The 21088-nt window shown below is 43.9% G+C and overlaps 1 protein-coding gene across 1 annotated transcript in view; it reads right to left on the bottom strand.

Moving 5' to 3' along the window:
- Positions 1-21088, bottom strand: part of LOC138566962 (inositol-trisphosphate 3-kinase A-like) — a 497863-nt gene that overhangs the window by 87140 nt on the left and 389635 nt on the right. Inside the window, exon 4 of the mRNA XM_069644745.1 lies at positions 13447-13660. Coding sequence (XP_069500846.1) covers positions 13447-13660 — 214 coding nt within the window. The remainder of the gene's footprint in view (positions 1-13446; positions 13661-21088) is intronic.

Here is a 21088-nt window from a genome sequence, read left to right as displayed (position 1 = left end):
AGTACAAGATGCAAAGGAAGTCCAGCATGAGAGTTGAGAAAGAGTGACGCACCGTGAATCAATGAAGTCCATAAAAGTCAAATCCAGCATTGGCCACAAGACGGTGATGGTGCACCAGGCCACCCAGATTGCACATGTAATATTGGGCCCGGCTTCACACACTCTGAGAATGTGTTTAGCTGTTTCAAGCATGTGTGGCAGTCTGCAGATCCGGCAAACCCGCTCCTTGATAGCCAGACCCAATTGTGAACCACGGACAGACAGTAATGGCAGTTTGTTTATTCGCAATAACAATAGTTAACGCCCAACTTCTGGGTCAGGGCATAATAATAGGTAAGGCTGCGCCTTCCTATCTAGATGAATTGTCTTAATTACAGCCTCCCAACTTTTTAAACCTGCTAAATGGGAGTAGTTCTTGTACCAGTCTCATCAGTTATGTTTCCTCTTAAAAGCCCTTACCATTTACCCGTGTTTCCCAACACCCTCAAAGTTAGAGGGCCAATCGATCTGTTCAAAGAGCTCCTTAGTCAGTGCGTCACAATTCCTTCCACTGGGAATGATTGTCCGCACGTCGGTCCTACCCATGCACTTCGGTAGTCTACACACGGGATTCATTCTGGATTTTATATGTAATAGGCCCCTACCTCTTAGCACCATACTACGCAAGGATGTAAGGCTCAGTTCTAACGGGACAAGAGAGTCGCAAGCTCAAAAGCTTCTGCCAAATGCTCCCTCAATCCGATCCAACCAGATGAAATCGGGTAATGTCAAAACCTCACGTCCATATAGTACATCAGGGCAGAAACATTGTTCTGTTCTGAATCAACTTCCCATAGCCAGAAGGGCAAACTCCATCTCCCAAGTGCTTGTATGTCAGCGTGTAATTGACTGTGCCCAGATCTGTTTCTAATATTACCCTGTTCACCCTCTTGTTGGTTATCAACATAATCTGGGATTTGTCTAGGTTAACGTCCAGGTCGTGTTCAACCGTTAATTTAGCCAGTTCGTTACACAGTGTTTTCATGTCCGATCTAGTTCGAGAAAACATGATCAAATCGTCCGCATATAACATGGACTCGATAGGAACAGTACCAATCCTCGGAGGGCACAAAGATTTGGCCTCCAACATAACCGGCAGGTTCGATATGTATAGATTAAACAATAGGGGAGCCAAAACACATCCTTGCTCGCCTCCCTTGCTGATCGTGACCCAGGATGTCCCTGTCCCAGAGTTGTAGGTGTAAAAATCGCCTTATAACGGATATCATCCCCTTGCTCTACCCTGCCCCTCCAGCACCAAAAGCTGCCCCGCCAGTGAAGCTTTGGTAATGGCTGTAATATATTAGATGGTTGGAGAGGTGTAGCCTTCTGATGTTTAGGTGTTCAGTTCCTCAGTGTGCTTGGATTAGTTGTTATGCGTATTGTGTGTAGGATCATAGAATGTGAGCGTGTGACTGTGGGGAGCAGTCAGTGATTGGCCTTTGGAGCACCCCTCTGGTGTGGCCATGCCGATGCCTGGGTAGTGGTGCACCTCGCATAGGGTAACTTTTATAAGTCCTAAAGCAGCATAAACTGTACTGGTGTTACTTGCAGTGAACAGCGTGCAGTGCCTGGTGCGAAATCACGTGGGAGATGACACACGCGAGCAGGGATCTGTGGATCCAGGTGCGTGATATATCTTGTGAAGTGTGCTGGTGCACTGGCTATGAGAGGACGCACATTTGCCATTATTTGAATATTAGCTATGTAATAAGGGATAGGGCACTCACCACGAGTGTGATAATTGGTGAAGAGAGTTAATGACTCTGCTATTAGTGTGATGTTTGTTAAAGGCCCTCTGAAAAATTCAGATTGTCGCTGCAGTTAAGTGTCCATGGAGCGCCGTTGTGTGCACCCAAGACCCAAACCCTCACAGATATGTTTGATACATTGGTGGTCCTTCTAAGTTCCCAAAATGCACTTTGTTTTTATTCAGAGCAGCCAGCATTCTATATTCAGGGCACCCACATTATTTGACACCTAAACACGCCCATCAGCCCTGCTCACAACACTGACAATCTGCCTTCTTACCCCACTCCTGCTTGCGAAGGGTGGGGGGGGGTCTCGCACCCACCCGGACCGGCCAGTAAATTTTGTCAATGTCCAGCACGCAGATAATAGGAGTGGGAGAAAGGCATTGACCAGGCTCCACCCCTCAGGTACGTGGTATGACGACAGAACTGATAGGGGGATTGCTCAATGCCCCCTCCTCTCAGGTGGGCTGCCAGTGAAACAGCCTGAAAAGGAGGAGCCAGATAACGAGCACCTCTTGCTGTGGTCCGATTCCAGCTGCATGTTTGGCATCCCTGCAACTGCACGCCCGTGTGCACAATAATGTCCCCATCAGCACCACTGCCACCCCAGCTGGAATGTGGCATGCACAGCACTCAAGGAAGGAGACAACCAAACCGCCAACCAAAATATGTACCTTGACCATTGATCCCGTGCCACCAATCTGGTAAATGATGTTCAGTACACCTGTGATGGCTTTTGTGAATTTGAGTCATTTCTTTTACACAATGTGCTTTGGCTGTGCCTTAGAGATATAAAGCCCTTTTCAGCCATAACTAAAAACAGAGGCAGGGGGAACAAGACGCAAAGAGAGACGAGAGAGAGAGAGACAGACCGAGACAGAGACAGAGAGACACGTCCGATAGTCTGAAAGTGTGTTTCTATATTATAGCGCACTCATATGAGTCGCCAGGAGGATTTAGTGTTTGGCGGTTGAGAAGTGGCCTGGCTGGGAATATCACAATTCAACGTGACATCTTCACACTGCCTGGCAGTGTGCATAAAACCCTGCCTGTTATGTGAAAGAGAAGTTCTTACTCCACCCCAATGCCCATCCAATCTTTGATCTCTGTTCTGCGAATGATGGAGGCACCAATATGAAGATAAGGGTGGCAAATTGTCCAGTATTTTGCGGGGCAGTCCCAATTTCATGGCCTGTGTACAGCATCCTGCACACAACCTGTGTGGCATGTGGAAAAGTCATGCCGTTGCTTTCCTGCTGCAGGGTCAGTCATTTACAGCTATGCCCGCGCATGGAGCTCAGGATGTAAGAGCTCTGCTTCTATTGAGGCCCTGGATAACACACAGGCTCCTCCTGGGTTAGGCCAACTAACTTTTTAACATGTCTGTTATCCGCAGAGCAAACTAAGGGAGTGGTCAGCGGAAGATGGCTGCAGACAACAGTGAGTGGGCCATTGGGAGTCACTATTATCCTACAAAAATAAAGGTGTGCATGGTGCGCGATAAGAAACGAGAGGGGTGCAGGAATTGCCAGTGTTATCAATCGATGCGGAAAAGGCATTTGATCGGATGGATTGGACTTATCTTTTTGAGGTGTTAAAGGGATTTGGGTTTGGACCTCTTAATGAAACGAATAGAAGCAAAATGTGCCCATCCGACCACCCGTGTAAAGCTGAATGGAGCCTTGTCTGAGCCGCTTGCTTTCTCCAGGGGAACTTGCCAGGGATGTCCGTTGTCCCCCTTGCTATTTGCGCTAGCATTGGAGCCCCTAGCAAGTAAAATCAGACTAGCAGAAGATATCTGTGGAATTGATATAGAGGATATAAGCATATGGTTGCACTTTATGCCGATGACGACCTGTTTTTTATGCATCATGCTTTGTCCACTTTACCTCGCATAGCCACCTTACTAGAGTCATTTCATCAAGTTTCTGGCTTCAAGATCAATTACTATAAATCCATCATCCTTAATGTTTCTGAGAGTCCCGAGACAAAACAAGAACTTCAGAGGGCATTTGAGTTCCAGTGGACTGAGACTACTCTTAAGTATTTGGGGGTTCAGATTATGCCTTACCATCCCCAGCTGTATGCGCGGAATATACCCGACCTTTTCTCTTCCTCCAAAGCGGACTTACTCCGTTGGGCTGAAGCTGCTATCTCATGGTTGGGACGGGTCACAGCCCTTAAGACGACGATTATTACCACGTTTACTGTAGGTTTTCCAAGCATTCCTGGTTTGGGTTGGCAAGCAAGCCACGAGGGATTTACAAACTTCCACTTTTAGATTAATTTGGGCCAAGAAATCTCAGAGGGTTTCCCCGATGTACTTTAATGGCAGCCAAGGATAAGGGTGGCCTGGGGATCCCAGTTATAGAATGCTATCTTAATGCGGCACAATTGGCCGCTTTGTTTGATAGCATGAATGCAGCCCAGAACCTGAAGCACTGGTTAAATATAGAGAAGTCCAAGATTCAGATTCCCCTACACGATTGGTGCTGGAGGGCGTTGATAGTTCGCAAGAAGGAGGCTAATCTCCCTCCGTCGACTAGAGTTCTGTTTGAATATTGGGACAAAGCAGCTTGTAAGTACCAGGGCACTACGTTCCCCTCTCCCCTTAACTGCGTATGGAACCCCCCCCAGAATTCCCCCCAGGCTTTCAGCAGATTAGGTTTACTAGATGGGTTGAAGGCGGTTTAGAGCGGTTAGGTCAGCTTTTCGAGTCGAACAACCCCCAACTTTTGACAAGCGCAAACAGATCTTTATGGTTCGTGATATTGATAAGTATACTTATATCCAACACCAAGGTGTCTCAGAACGTTAAACGGGACACAACCCCAATCAAGGATCTCGCAAGGTTTCCTCATTATATCATGTTCTTAATGCCTGCCGCTTTAAGGCCCTGCATGCCTGCATGTTACGCTGGGAAGAAGAGATGAATGTTCTCATAGGAGACCTTATGTGATACAATGTGTGGAATAGGGCCGCCAATTCCTCCAGATGTGTGGTGTTCAAAGAGAACATTTATAACTTGTTATTTTTATGGTGTTTTACCCCCCTCCCGGCTTCGCAAGATGGATCCAAAGGTCCCAGAACGCTGTTGGAAATATACACAGGCTCCAGGGACTCTATCATATCTAGTGAACTGTGCAGTGGTCCAGTCCTACTGGAAAGAGGCTTTGGCTCAGATTAAAGGGATTACTGGGATAGTAATGAAACTCCCCTTGGAACCTTTGGTTTTGCTGTTGGAGGTGAGGAACTCGAAGGGCATTACAAGTTGTCTGCCAAATCAGCTACATTACTCACACATTCTGGTTGCTGCTAGAGTAGTGATAGCACGTAAATGGAGGTCCCCCAACATGCCATACATAAGGGTGGGTCAAACTGTGGTTTGTTGTAGCCGTGTGTAAAATGAAAGGTGAAATGACTACATTTCTTGCAGAATGGGAGCCCTTCATTCGGTTTGTGACCCAGAATGATAACCCTGGGCTCCATCATTAGCCACATGATCTGATGTCTTTTACAATATTATGATGTTTTTGCCTCTTGGTCTCATGGTTTTCTATTTCCTTGTTAGATGTGTTTACTGGACCGTCAATTCCCCAGCGCTGAACCAGTGTTTATGTTGTGGATTCTTTGCTCATCAATATTCTTTAGTTCTATCACTTTATCCCATGCTGTCACGAGTTGGCTTTTGTGTTTTGTTTTCAAATGTATTTATGGTATTCAACATTGATGCTATGTGTTATCGGAGGCTGTTCTACAGTTGCATTGATAGATCGGTATCAATGGAACCTTGTGTTGGTTAGAAATAATGACAAACATATGACCATATGAATTTCTTCAAGTCTATTTGTTTTTCTTGATAATACACTCTAAAAATCCAAAGGCACTTTCTTAAAGCTCACATCACGCTGCTCTAGACCTCTATTCTGGATGGGGTAAATAAAGCTATACTCATACTCCTACTCCTTTTTCTTGTCATGTTTCTATAGTGATTCACATATTGGCAGGTTAGTTTATTATGTGAATTTATAGTTAGGTTCTCCGCTGCGCTGACCAATTAATATTTTAGTAGCAATGATTAACTTGATTTCAGCACTAAGCCATACAAGCACATTAAAAATACATAGTCTATATTGCACCGAAGGAAAAGGAATTACAAAAATCCAGTAGTAGGGTAGAGACTGGAACTTCCATTGGCAATGTGATGGGTCCAAACCTCCAGTTAGGCAGATACAGGCACAGAACATAAAGTTGAATTGGCAGTGGGAGAAAAATCTCAAAAAAGAAAAGATATACTATTCATAACACAGAATCAAAATGTATCCATTTCTGTTCACTGCTCTTTACAGTACTGTATTACTTTTATTCTATCGATATCAAAAGAATGATACAGAAAATTGTTACACAGACAAAATAATCTAAACTAGAATATGCAATGTATGAAATAATAAATCCAGGCCTAACCTAGACTAGCCACATTAATTGAACCAAACCTACCCTTGCCTAAATGGGTCATACACCAATGATCTCAAGGGCCTAAAACACACCTTTCAAGCCAGCTGAAATCATAGAAATCAATGTCTTTAATAAATTGAACAAAATTACAATGCATATTTTTTTCCAGCAAGAAAATAAACAAGGAAAAATAAAATTAGAAAATATTCTTAGAAAAAGGAACACACAGAAGTGCCTAACGTTTGTAAGTTTGATTATACATAGTAAAAAAAAAATAGGTTAATAGATGGACAATTCACGGACATAGCACATGGTCATCGTTATGTTGCAGTAAAGGTTGCTAACCTGCCAGTCACTAGTGGACTGTAGAAATTAAATTGGCTCTCTATTAATCTGTGTCATTGCAACTGATAAATCACTTGCTACAATACTAAGATAGGAAATGCTTTTTTTAAACTAATTATAGATAAACATCATCCTTCTTTTAATTCTTGAAGTTGTAATTGATTGAAACAATATGGTGAATTCCAATTTGCAACTAACCCAAATCCTACAAAATTAAAATTGTGCTATAGTTTTGTATGCACCCTCAGTAAATCTGTATAAGGAGAGTTGTTTAAACCAGACTTAATGGACTTCTTTTTTGGTAATTAAATTACTAATCGGTTTATATAAAACATTTTTCCCTTACCTATCCTTTTTCTTTAAACGTGTGATTTTGGAGAATTTGTATGGTCATCTCTTGATGCAATAATACAATGGTCTATTCTGTGTTGTAGGATTGAATCAGTAATTTAAAATCGTAGAACAGCTTTTCCTTCTAATTAAATTAAATCTATGGGCAGCACTTTCTCTCACATTACTAATGTGTTCTCATCTAGTCAAGGAAAATGTCCATTGGATCCGAAAATGTAGAGCCTGCAGTCTGATAGCTGCCACTGGGTTTCTGTAGGAAGGGCGTGGTAGATGGTATGACCAGATGTTATTTGCTTTTTTGTTTGCGCCATTTCAGAATGGTGATAGTCATATCGCGTTTTGTGTACATCTGGATTTGCTTTAGCTGAGGAAGTCAATTTACTGATGATTAAAATAGCAGATCAGCCATTATAGAGTGCTACAGTTTGCAGTCACAATATTGCTATTATAAAACGTGTGCTGCTGATGTTGGAATTTACTAATTTAAGTAACATATTCGACATTATGGAGTGGTACAAGTCGTTCTCCAAATACTGGCTTTTTAAAAAAATCTTGCTCCTCCTATTGAAATTAAATTAAGAGGAGGGTTGACATTAATAAAAGAGGATTTCTTTGCATGAAGTAATATTTCGGGTATCTCAGAAAAAAAAACGTTTTTTTTATTCTATATGATGAAAGAGCCACAATTCTGTAATGATACTAATTGTGTTTATTGAAATTATATAGAATTTAAATTTAGGTATCTAATCAGAGCCAATTAAATTTCAGACCAGATCAAACAGTTTGACCTACAAACATTAACGTTACCAAAAACAACAATTTAACAAATACTCAAGTTCTATGCAGTGTGGGGTTTAGGAGTCCCAAAGTGACATTTAAACAGTACACCCACCCGCTTTGATTTTTAGAGAAAGACTTGTACTTGCTATCCTTATTTAGACCAGGTTTGATTTTTCTGAGGGAAAATGGCTTTCTTGGTTTATGCTGCTGTATGACTATCCCTCTTTTCTGCCTCTTTGCTGTTGCAGAATTTTTTCGATGCCTCAAAATGTTAGGTCTTGCATTTTGTCACCTCCATGTGTGGTTTTCCAATGCTGTGCAATTGGGTACAGAGCAACGCGTTGATTGTTTGCTTTTAAACATTAATCTATCTTAACTTGAAGTTGTAGATTTGTACTGTCCAAATATAGGTTTTTGCAATTGTAAACAATGCCAAGTATTACTTTGTTTGTGATTAGGTTATTTAATACATCTGTGAATTCATGTGCATCACTTAATGCATAAGGGCATACACTCAAATGTGCTCCTCAATAAAATACAAATCATACAGACAATAACTAGTTTTCACTGCTTTGTCTACTAGCTGGTAGATGACTAGGAGAATTATCTTTTGCCTGGTGGATCTGTTCTAAACATTATTCGAGGATTCAATATATTGACGAACATCCTTATCTGTGTGCTAAACACCCCAATGTTTTTTTCACTATTTTGGAGAAGAAATGACTGAGGAGTACTGTGTGATAAAATGCTCACTGTTGTCTCAAACATTTTCTATATTACTCTCTGTTAAGGTAACGGTGGTATAGTTGTGTTTACACATTGGCTTGCTCCACGCTGGTGGCACCACAGTCCCTTTTCTTGAAACCTCTGCTTAAAGGAATGGTCCTATTTCCTCATTGTAATCTTCTTGAATTGACAATATTGCCCCTCCCTTATGAATCCCCCTAGAGGGATGCTTTTAATGGTACTACGGCAATGACAGCTACCGGCCAAAAGTAGGGAATTAGCCACTCTTTCCTTGAGGCGTGTTTTAGTTTCAATCTTATTGTTATGCAAAAAGATTGAAAAAATCAAGGAATGTAATACTAGATTTGCTGTAAATCAAGCTTACCTCAAAAGCAAAATCATTGCTGTTCGTATTTGTGTGATGTGAGGAATCCCAGAATGTCATCATTGCTTCGATGGGGGACCGTTCTCATGAGGCCAGGGAGGTGGGGCCTCTACCCGATAGTCCCCATGGGAGTTGTACTCAGCGGGAGGATCTCATTGGGGAGGGAAGTCCACTACGGGAGCAGTGACGACTATTCAGAGAGAATTAATTTTGTCTACCATACATTACCCCATGTCTCACCCACTTACCCTATCCAGATTCCACCTACCTCATAAACTTCCATTTGTCTCTGTAGGGTAGATAGTATCACTCCCTCTGGAAACACTGAGACGAGGAAGAGTATGGTTTGCTTAGGGAAGATGAACTCAAACTGGTATGAAGAAGAAACCAAGTGGAGAGTGAAAGCATCACTACTGAGACGAGGAGGTGCAGAGCAATGTCAACACCCGCGCGGATCCAACAGGAACAGACTAGGCAGCCTAAACCAGCCGAATTCAAACATACAATAAAAAGGGAAGAAGGACTATGTTAGTGGTTGAGCCCTCCCTGGAGGAACCGCAAGAGCAAGCGGAGAACAGAGATGAAGTCGGATGAATACCGGGATGCTGAGAAGGGAGCTGAAAGGACCGGAGCAAGCCTTTGCGAGAAGAAGAGACAGCGATTTGGTGGAGAGAGGCTGCAGATGTCCCTGAAGTCAGGGGAGCCCACCTAGTGCAGGGAGCCGCAAACAGAAGAAAGTTCGGGAGTTTGGGAAAGCCCTGCGAGTCACGCAGATGACTGCAGGCATCCTGAAGGTGCCAGAACCCTCGCCAACCATGAAATAAGGTTTTCGGGTTGACGGAAAGGTGCCAGGGGCAAAGAAAACTGATGGCAAATCAGAAGGGGTGAGAAAAGTCCAGAATACAGGGTCTGGGACTCTAACTACCAGAGTGAAGAGGAATTCCCTTGGCATTGCAAGAATCGTAGCAAGAGCCAGGGAGGCCACAAGAAGGGAGGCATTCTCTTGGCAGTGCAAGGCGCCGAGAGAGAACCATTCCCTCTGGTGTGTTTCTGAATATTTTGAAAATTCAAGAGAGGAAAACCATTCTCTTGATACCAGGACTATGAGTTTGAACTTTGTTTCTTTCTGAACCAGAGAACGGTTTGCTACTTTGGAAATTTGCTTTAACCTTTGGGAAAGGGTTGCAACCTAGAGAAGTAATCCATGCCCTCAGGAACCAGTTTTGCTGATACATGGAAGTGTGCCTGGCCAGAAGAAGGTAGTCATTCTTCTGTACCAAGAGGACAGCAAACCACTTTTAGTTTAGTTGCAAGTGTAAGGTTAGAAATAGAGTTTTGACACAGGACGGTGACTTAGTTCTTGGACATTCTGACAGAATCCTTAGTTTTTGTTGAGGCAGGGAAAGTTCTCTTTCGAGCCTTGCCAGAAAGGTATTCTCAGTTACGAAGCGGGATCATTTAATTACATGGTTAAGATCTCCAGATACATACTTGGTCTATGCAAATGTTGCCTTAAAATTCCGCATGAAAATGTTGGCTAGGAACGGAGCAAATTTTGCTGAACAGGCGACTCCCCTTACTTGCTTCAGACCTCACAAATTCTTAAAAATACCATTAGACCTTCATGGCGAGGTCCTTAATTTACAAACACTACCTTAAAGAAATGAACCCGCTCCATTGTGACGGGTGACACAATATTTACCAATGCTTTCTGTAAAATGGTGCATGTAACCATAAGCACACTTTATATTTGGGGCAATGCTTCTAACCAAAGGTCAGCCACGCACAGTGAAACGTATTTGCCATTTACTGCAAACAAGGTTCGTTTGCAGTAAATGTCAAATACAATTTCAAACATCCCCATACTCAACAGCAAGGACGAGTACCATTTGCATGGTTCTCGCCCTTTATACATTTTGCAAGCCTCCTTGCTGGTTATATTCACCATTGAAGATAAACATGTTATTCTGCACAGTAAAATCTAACAATTCTTATATCATTGGATGTTGCGAAAGAAATGTGAACGAGACTTCAATTGCTTTTTTAGCTAGTGTATGATCAATTTCCTGTGTGTAGAGGTCACATCTAGGGTTGTCAACCTGTACTTCTCATTCCATTTGAATTCTTGAAATGGTTTCAAAATATCCATTGTAGATACAAGCGAAGAGCCAGGGCCGTTGGTTGCAGATAACGGTCTATTTATTCTGAAAACGTTTAAGTGATGGACCCAATGCCACTCGCCAGAAGAAAAAAAATCCTCCATCTCCTTGGATATTCCACTTTTAAATATTACCTTTCATCAAAAGCAAGCATCCCTTGACTCCAAATTTCTAACTTCTAATTTAGAGTGAGCATCTGAAGTGTTATTGCCTTGAGTGGCAGCTGGTGAATTTTTTAACTTGAGGGGCGTAAATATTTGTCCCTGATATACTACAGCGACTGAGGGTATGCCAGGCACTGGGGATCCAGGGGTGGACATGGTATGTTTTACTGGACATCTATCATAAATGGCCAGTATAAAAAAATACCATGCCCACCCCCTGGATCCTCACAGCGCCTAACACACTCACACAATCAACGTGATTAAGGGTGTATGCGAGGTACTGGGATGGCCCGCGGGCAGGCATGGTATTGAGTAGACATCTATGATAGATGTCCAGTAAAAAAATGCCATCACTGTCCCCTGGGCTCCACAGCACCTCTGAAGGAGGGCCGAATTTGGCCAGTGGGGAGGGGATTGTGCAGTAAAGGCATTTGCAAAATGCCTTTGTTATACAAACCTCCTCCCTGCACTTGCCAAAATCAGCTCCACAGACCAGCACAAACACACACACACACACACACACACACACACACACACACACACACACACAACACAACAAGCACTCTCTCATTCACACAAGCACCCATCATCATGCACTCACTCCTAACACAAGCACACATGCATTCATACACATTTTAAAATAATAAATAAATGAACATACACACACTTTTACATAACATACACACAGAAAGCACTCGCTCAGTCACACCAGTATCCACATCATACATTCACCCAACACAAGCATGCACGCATCTATACACATAATTTAAATAAAAAATACATGAACATAAACAAAATGACCTTCTGCCACAGTCCTGAGGTTTCTGCTCCAGTGCCTGCTAGCATGAACAGGCATCAGGAAGCTTCCTGGTTCCTGCACATGCATTCAGGGGCCTGAGCATGGGTGAGCAGATGCCCCACTTCAGCATGCTCTGTCTTTATGTGCGAGGAGGCAAAGGAGTGCCCCCTTGCACAAACAGAAATGCAGTTGCCCAGCTAGCATTTCCAATAAGCTATGCAAGTCTGGAGAGGAAAAACGCCTCCAGACTTGCATTACTCATTCACCTTGCGCGGCTGGGGAACTGTAACTGTCAGAGGGAAATTATGTTTCCCTTTGACAGTTCACAGCGCTCCCTCAGCTGAATATCATGCAATGTTATTATGTGATGTGCACTTTCCAGTGCATCTCTGTAAAATGAAGTACTATTTCAGCTATTGAAAATCAAACCTCATCAAATATTTGTACAATTTACAGCATTGAAGATATGTGGTCAAGTGTTTAAATTGCAGACTGGGCTCAAATCCCAGTTTTACCACTTCACCAAATGTTGTGATTCTTTGCAAACCATTTAATCTCAACAAGTCTTACCTGCTTATATTGAGATTCCCTACAAGTGATTTAGTTCTCAGCTTACACTATTTAAAAAAATAAAATTTAAAAAAAGCAGCAATCACGGTTTACCTTGCTATAGTGCTGCTCCATAATGAATAAAAGTGACAATTTCTATGTTGAGCACCACACAATTAGGTGTCTCTTGCATCCTCATGGCAACTTCTTGTAGTGTCACTTCCCATGATACCCTCGAATATGAAAGACTGATAACAAAACTTGTAATGTCTTTTTCTTTGATGTCACTTCTGATATCAATACATATGCAAGTTTGGGAATCCCTGCATGCCCTTTGCCACAAACGGCCTCAGAAACCCTAGTATGAGCTCTGCCGAGAAATCTAACAGGTCAGAGTCCTGAACATATAACAATTCTACAGTGTTGTCATTTTTGTGTTGTGTATGTTAAAATGCCATTTGTCACAAATAACACCAAAAGGGTGGATTGGAGAGGGAGGTGGGGGATGGGTGTGAATTGTGCCTTCTTAGACCACCTCACCACAGATAGCTTCTGATGCAGAACCTCATGTAATGGTTCCTGCAAAACAATTGTGTTAAGTTGGCCACAGTAGAAAAAGCTATTTAATTAGAATAAATATGGGGAATGAGGAAGAGGGAGCATCTGGGTAAAAGAGTGTAACAGATAAAGGAAGTTATGGATATTTGCGAGGTGGGGGATAATACAGTGAGCATGAGATATGAGGAGGGGCTGCAGTTTAAGAGGTGGGTGCATAGCAAGCATAATTGGGGTGGCCACTGCAGCGCTTGCTCCAGCGACTGGCTAATTTGATCGCCTTTTTATGCATGCCCTTAATGTATAATTTGCTGGACCTCGTAGGTTGGTCCTCAGAACATCTGCGTAGCCTATCCTACATGGGGAGGTGCACCCATGACCTCACCTGACTCCCATCTTGCAGTCCATGATGCTGGGTGACTCCAGGCTCCTGAGGAGGTCCTCCATCTGGATGTACTTATCCTTCTCTTTCTCCACCACACCGTAGTAGGTGGGCACGTAGGGCTTGAGCGCATCCTCCATGAGCGCCTCCAGGCAGGTGTTCTCCACCTGGCTGAACTTCTTCAGGATCTGCCCACGCTCACTCGGTTTAAAGTTGCCTGTAGTAGGGATATACAATTGATTCAATAATTAGAGGTTTAAACTGCAGACGTTCAATAGACTAATGCGTTCAATAGACTAATGATCTAAGACCTCTGGCTCCTGTGTCCTTTGCCCGTGGTCTCAGGTAGGACAGGGTGAGGGAAAGTCTTGCACAAACTGCATTGCCAGCAGAACCAGCCATCCTGTACACAACCTACCTACATATGCCACAAAGAATTAGGCAGCAAGCAACTGCTGTGAAACGTGCATTAGGATTGTGGATCCCCTCGGAGTGGATGAATGATAACGGAACTCACAGGAATATGGAAACCCTTCTGCAGGTCACAACGACCTGTGTGATGCTTATCTGCGATTCCAAAACAGCAAGGACGGGTGTTATAGCTGTAGGCACCTTGAGGAGTCTGTGCTAACATTAAAAAAGCGTATTCAATGTTCTATGCACATCATCCCTTTCTGAGGTCATATCCTGGTGCTACTGGAGCGGGGCGAGGACGACCATCTGGTGTGCACAATAAAACTTCTTACCTGCATCTTTAGTTGTCAATATCCCATCATTTTACTGGCAAAAATGGACACTCCATGGCTATTGGACCCACGCAAGTGGTGTCCGGGGCCAGTTACTGAGTCCAGATGGTTGCTGCCAGGGGTTGAGGCTGGCAAAAAGGGTCGGCAGTGGACAGCCAGGTGCTGGTGGCAGCAGTGGTAAAGCAGTGTTTCCGTGGCGCATCGCGTATTGCTGGGTTGGCTGGAGGCCGAGCCAAACGTCATCAGGTGAGGTGTGTAGGGCAATCTGCTCCCAACCACAGTGACATGGAAGCAGCGTAGGGAGCACTCACCAGCCCGTACCTCCTGAGCACTCACAAGCGCGGTCAGGCGTGGGCCACAAGCCCAAAGAATGGGGCTGCAGAGTGCGCGCGGTGAGTGCATCAAATACAACACAGAATTTGGATGCGGACAATGGCGTAACCTCCTAGCATATGAAACAGTAGTTAAGACACATATGGAGATTGAAATGCGTTGGTAGAGGCTGCAGTGCTGTCAACAGACGTCCTGGATATGTATATGCCACATTATTTCCAATATACACAACAGTGAAACACACCCTTGGACTAATGCAGCGTGCCCACACAACTATTGTAAAATATTTTCTTAGTGCGACTGCTTAACTGGGATCAACAGTATGCAAACATGCAGACCAGTAATACAAACCATAAGTTTTACTTGTCCTGTTGAGCCCCGTATACATTAGGCCCTGTGGATTAATGCCTCTAAGGTATACCCGAGGGCACAGGGGTGACCAGAAGGAGGCGGCCTTATTTAACTGCATTGGCACCGAGAGTTGACGCATATTAAGGCATTTGCCAGGGAATGATGTTGTGGTTTGCCTAATTGCCTCAGAGACGTAGGAGGGGGTTGGTGAAAGTAAAAGTACATGAGACTGCACTGGTGAAGACATTATTTCACAAGAAGCCCAGCAGTATAGGAAAAATATATTTTGTAACCGTGCTCACAAGCAAGGTGGGTCCATAGACACGGATGTTATGGTGTTGCAGACTGTTAGCTACATCCAAATGCGCCTGAGTAACAGACGAGCACAACAGGGGCCAAACCACAATAAAGGCACGCAACGCTAAAGGACGTGAGCATCGATGGATAGGCAAGGACACAGCTCCGGAGACGGCAAGAGCTGTAGAAGAGCCGTCTACGAGTGGACAAGAGGTGAACGGGAAAGATACCCCCACGAGATCCAAGCAATACAACCGGCCAAGATGTTGGCCAATAATAAGCTGACTAAGAACGGAAGTGCAAGGGGCAAAGGGTCCCAGGGTCAAGAATGAGGGCAGGAGTTACTCCAGAAATCCCAAAGAGGGGAGGAACCCCTATACTAGGTTCAGGGGGTGCAGTCATCATTTAGAGGGCAGAGAATGCTCCGCATGTAATGCGGAACGCAGGCGGTGTGGGTTCAAGGCAAATTTTGCTAGACAGCGTAAGGTCTCTGTAACTATGATCAGAGGATAGAGGGGCTGTGGTGGCCAAGTCTTATCCTCCCATAGTAGACTTCAGGATTGGTGGAAGGAGTTGACATAAAGGAGGCAGAGGGTGTTTTGCTGCAGGCCTGAGGGGCAAAAATGGGTAAACCACGAGATATCATGAATGTCAAGGGGGCAGTTATAGAAACATTGCTGATTCTAGGTACCTCACACCATGTTATCACCGGAAGTATAGGAGACCAGTTATAATAAAGCCTATCTCCACTCTCATGCCACAAGATATACTTTCTATTGCTTATGGTCGGTTTCACATCAAAGTCGTGGGGTACTATTGGGCCTGGATTCAGTATAAGGGGCATATGGCCAATGGTAAACTATATGTGGCCCAGAAGAGTCGGGTCAGTGGCTGTATCAAATCAGTGGACTAATGCATCCACTACAGGGGCCTGTGTTTGTCCTCATGGTCACAGGTTCGAATCACAGCAGGTCCACTCAGCCTTTCATCCTTCCGAGGTCGATACAATGAGTACCATTAAGTTGGGTAACAATGAACACCTGTTAACACCAAAATGCCCCTTTGGGGGTGAACGTGCGCTTTACAAATACACCCGTTATGTTATGGGTGCCTGTGTGTTGTGAAGAACATGCTACATTAGAGATTCAGTTGTGTCCAGCCAAGGAGGAATCCCATTTTGTGTGTGAGTCAATGCGGATCGGTGACTCCAGCAGTACTGAATGGGGGTGTATTTGTTTGTTTTCAAGGACAAATTGCGTAGCCTCAAGGGATTTCCCCACAAGATTGTGCTTAAGAGTGGGGGCAACTTCTAAAATGCGCAAAAGTAGGAAACATCCTGGTGCTGTCAAGAGAAGCACTCAAAGCTGAATTGGTCAAACACATGTTGGCGGCTGTTACTGAAGACCTTGAGTCTTCGGAAGGGTTGTCACACAGGACAGAGGTCTGCTAAATGTGTATTGATCTGTGCGAGTTAAATACTAATATCTGGGTTGATACACACCCTTTGCCTGGAATTCATCGTTAGCCATCATGGGAAGAGAGTCTTGGATTTCCACATTCGATCTCTGCTTGGGAAAAAACCAAATGAATGTGCACGAGGCGTTGAGACCTTGTACCAATTTCACAACACCTTTCAGAGCATACAGGTTTTGTAGAATGCAGTTTGGACTGGCGTCGGCTTCTTCGGTTTTCCAATGCTTACTGCAAGAGTTGTTTGGGAGTATGTCGGTGATGACTTATTTCCAAGATGACATCTGGTGTGGGGGATAACTGTGGGGATGAATAGGGGCTGCATGCTGTTTTAGGTGTGCTGCAAGATAGAAGATTAACAGTTAGGTTGTCAAAGTGTCGAATAAAGATACAAAGTGCCAAATACCTAGGGCACAGTCCCAGGAGGATAGCTCAGCGGCAGCGTGCTCGACTTGGAAACAAGACGACACGGAGCAACACAGGTTCGATCCCTGGGTCCGCGCTTAGAAACCTCTGGGTATTAAGCGCGTTATAAATAACCTATCATCATCATTAACGCTAAAGGAATGAGGTCCTAGTAAGGCACTGGTTAAGGTTATGTTCAACTTCGGCACCCATATGCAAGAAACAATTGAGATATTTCTTGGGACTGAGTATTACGTGAAATGTATGGCCTCGTATGCAGAGAAAATTGTTCACATGAGAGTGCTACTTAAAAAGCATGCATTTTTCATATGGTCACAACAATGACATGCTGAACTTGAGGTGATCAAGCGTGATGTGGATGGTGCCAGGTTGTTGTCGACTTTTGATGTGAAGTGCAAGACCATGCTTACTTTGAATGCTAGTGACATGGGAGTGAGGGCTGTGTTTGTCAGAATGGCAAAATGGAGAGGATCACTCGATTGCATTTGCCTCCAGGGCACCGAGAGACCCAGAGAAAGGTTTGTGGTAACTGAGAGGGAGGTGTTGATGGTGTGGTGGGGGTACAAGTATTTACGCACCCTGTTGTGGGGCATAGACTAGATTGTTAGAACTTATCACATTTTGTGCTCGATGTGCCCACAAACGGAGCGCACTAAAGAAATTGACCTAGGCCTACGCACCCCTTGGATACAACGCCATCTCACCAATTGTAACACTGCAGGAGTCATTTACTTGATAAGATGTCCTTGCAATCTGAAATATGTGGGCATGACGATGAGACCAATCAAGAAACGGATGATTGAACATCGGTCCTGTTTGAGGACCAAGAAGCCCCTATGGTGAATCGCTTTATAGCCAAAGGACACAGCCCGGAAGATTTCAAATGGACAGTAATTGAGAAAATTCAAATCCCGAAAAGAGACGGGAATTATCACAATATGCTGTTTAGAAGGGAACAGAATTGGATATTCAGGCTTAACACACATAGGACAGGCCTGAATGAATTCATCCAATGGAACGAACTTGCAGTCCTCCCATCCTAAGCCCATTTCATTCAAGCACAGGGGCGAGTATACACAGTCCCCTAGTCCATCGGACACCAGCAAGCACTTATTTACTAACATCATATGGGGTGTAGTACACACTTTTTTCCTGGCCTGGCCCCTAGTACGATTAGGCATATACTATGCCGTGAGACTGCTAAGAAGTTATGATGCAATAGGTTTAGACATGTCTTCTGTTTAACAACACTGTTTAGAGGGCATTTCGTCCAATAGAATACTGTTTAGAGATTAGGAAGTGTATGCACACACGGGGGCCAGCCCACTCACAATACTGCAATGTGGGATTTAGTCCTCGGATCATGTAATATATTTGGTTGTCCAGTGGCAATAAGCGAGTAGGTCAGAAAAAAGGAGAAGAGGTGATCACAAATACATGAACAAACCACCTCCGCCCCTTTTTTACAAAACATTTGATTAGCAGACCTAGTCACAGATTGGGTCACCGGCCACGGAAGTGTTTTTTGGCACATGCACTACATTAAAACAGACTTGTTTCCAGTAGGCGACACAGTGAGCACGTTCCAAAGTGGGCACCTTATATAATATAAGTTGTGTCACTTCACCCAAATGTGCGTACACATAGGTTTTTCTAGCAATATTGCTTTAAGATTGGGGATTTTATCCACCCCACCAAGGAAGATGGGGTTATAATAATAATAAAATAACAAATTCCTTGGGTTCCTTTGTTTTGTTGTTTTTTTGTGTTTTTGGGACACCCATGATCCCTGGTATGTCACCATTTCTGGATCTTACTTCGCGATCCTTCCTTTGGTTTTAGGACGGACTGAGCGTCTGCTTGTCACGCGACGCATTGTAGGTCTCCTTTTGAGCCCACATGGTGCCGCAGTGGACGCGGCTACAATTTGGCTTTGTTCCTGTGCAGCCATTAGACGGACGATACTGCAGCCTGACCCAATATGGCCACACACAGGACCAGCGCCAAGATGGCGTCTGGACCATAGAGCCCTAAGCACACTGGCCGCGCGCTTGCCTCTATAGCGGCGCCGACTTATCGAGCAAAGCAGCAACAGGACAGCGCGCACAAGCAACCTGTTTGTCATACGCGATCCACCCGTATTCATTTCGGGTAAGTCCTTGACGTTCGTTTACTGTTTAGGGCACTTCACGATATGTAGCCCCATTTCATTGGCCGGGGGGTGGGTTCCCTGAGCATCATAGAAACTGATTTAACACACTTCATAATTATTTCAAAGGCATCAATTGGAGGGCAAGCTCTGGTTTTACATAGTTTCATTCCCCTGCTTGCCCCTAGGTCTCGCCTAAAAGCCACTCCATCAGCCACAGCAGCGGCAGTTCTCATCTAAAGGGTACCAGCAAGGAGTGCCGGTGGTCTCTTCTTGGAGCTGGTAAGTTGGTCCAGTCTCTGTAGAATGTAGAGGTCTCACAGGTGTTTGCATTTACAAACATTGTTTTCCAAGAGAACCAGCTTTAACCGAGGTTTTATCCTCCTACCCACTGTTTTCTTAACCCTATATTAGGAATTCACGGTTTCATTTTCTCCCGCGGCACAGCGAAACAGTGCCACGGTTTTTCAAGCAGTGAGGTAAGCTACTTTCCGCGTTGTATTTTGGTTACTCACACATGGGTTATAAGGTGTATGACCCAGCACACACTCTTCTGGCAAGGTTAGATATATTGGAGCATTCCTGAGCATGTTTCCAATCCCCTCTGCCTTTGTTTTATGTGATAACAGGCGGAATTTTGAAAACTAAATTTATATGATTTTCATGCACCTATGCAGCCTGGTGATATCAGTTAGATACACACCCCAAAGTTTTCTTGCATGGCAGCAAACACCAGCATGGGATTAATAAGGGGCTCATTTGAGATCTAGCCCCTTACTCTCTCTCCCCCTCTTCCTTGTCATTTGTCTATAAGAGCAGAAACACACATGAAGGGGAGCATTTAGCTTACCCACATAGGGAGTTGATACCCCCTGGTTACAAGCAAAGTCCTGATGAAGATGACCTGAAGAAAACATGGTTATGAAACCGGTCGACCTCGATACAGTATGAGCGGGTCTCATACATTTTTATGATTTGTGTACAGAACAACTGGGTACAGTCTTACAAAATTCAATTTGACCTGCGATTTATACCGGGTCACTAAACAGATTCTTACCTGTACATTTTTTTTAGCTGTTGGAAAAGGACCTTATAGTATAGGTTCCTTTGATGTATTGTGTGTTATTAGTACAAATTGACAGACTTTTCTAGTGGCTGGCACCACATTGGCCAATAAAGTTTTCTTGCATTCAATGTCGTGCAAATATAGCCCTAAAAAACTCTAAGCATCAGGCATTATCTAATGTAAAATGCCTATCTTTTCTCAAATAGTTGGGATTGATTTTTAATTGTATAACTTGCAATTGTATTAATAGGTATAAGGCTATTTTTATCAGTGTCCTTTTGGCTGTTATACAGTGGTGGAAGGTCCATTATTGGGATCAACACACTGAATCATAAGAGAAATAAACAAGTATGATAACTATGTTTTGCTGCCTTATGTGATAGATCCTATTAGCCCACATATTGATTATGTTGAATAGAATAATCCTTCTACAGACCGTGATAGTGTGTTACAATAGAACTTATCACAAAACGCTTAAACAGGCCTTGACCACTAAGAACTTGAACTCCGTATTTCCACGCATTTCTAGGTAGATGGTGGACCTCCAAGTGTACAACTTTGTGGTGGAGTATGTACCAGGACAAAGGAATGTAGTCACAGACTGTCTGCAGTGGTTGCCTGTGGCGGCTGCAAGCAGGGAGGTGGACAGGCACGGAAGTTGCGTTCGTGACACAGGCTGTGGACAAGAGTAAGTTGTTGACAGAGTCATCCTAGAAGGATACTAAATTCACTTGAATTTGCAAGGGCTTACATGAGGGTTGGTCAGAAGTGGAGCCATAGCTGGACATCATGACAGGTTGATCCCTC

This window comes from Ambystoma mexicanum, chromosome 2p, assembly GCF_040938575.1.
Source record: "Ambystoma mexicanum isolate Mex_15411 chromosome 2p, UKY_AmexF1_1, whole genome shotgun sequence".
NCBI lineage: Eukaryota > Metazoa > Chordata > Amphibia > Caudata > Ambystomatidae > Ambystoma > Ambystoma mexicanum.
Note: the sequence above shows the minus strand (reverse complement) of the source record. Positions and strands in the feature narration are given on the sequence as shown.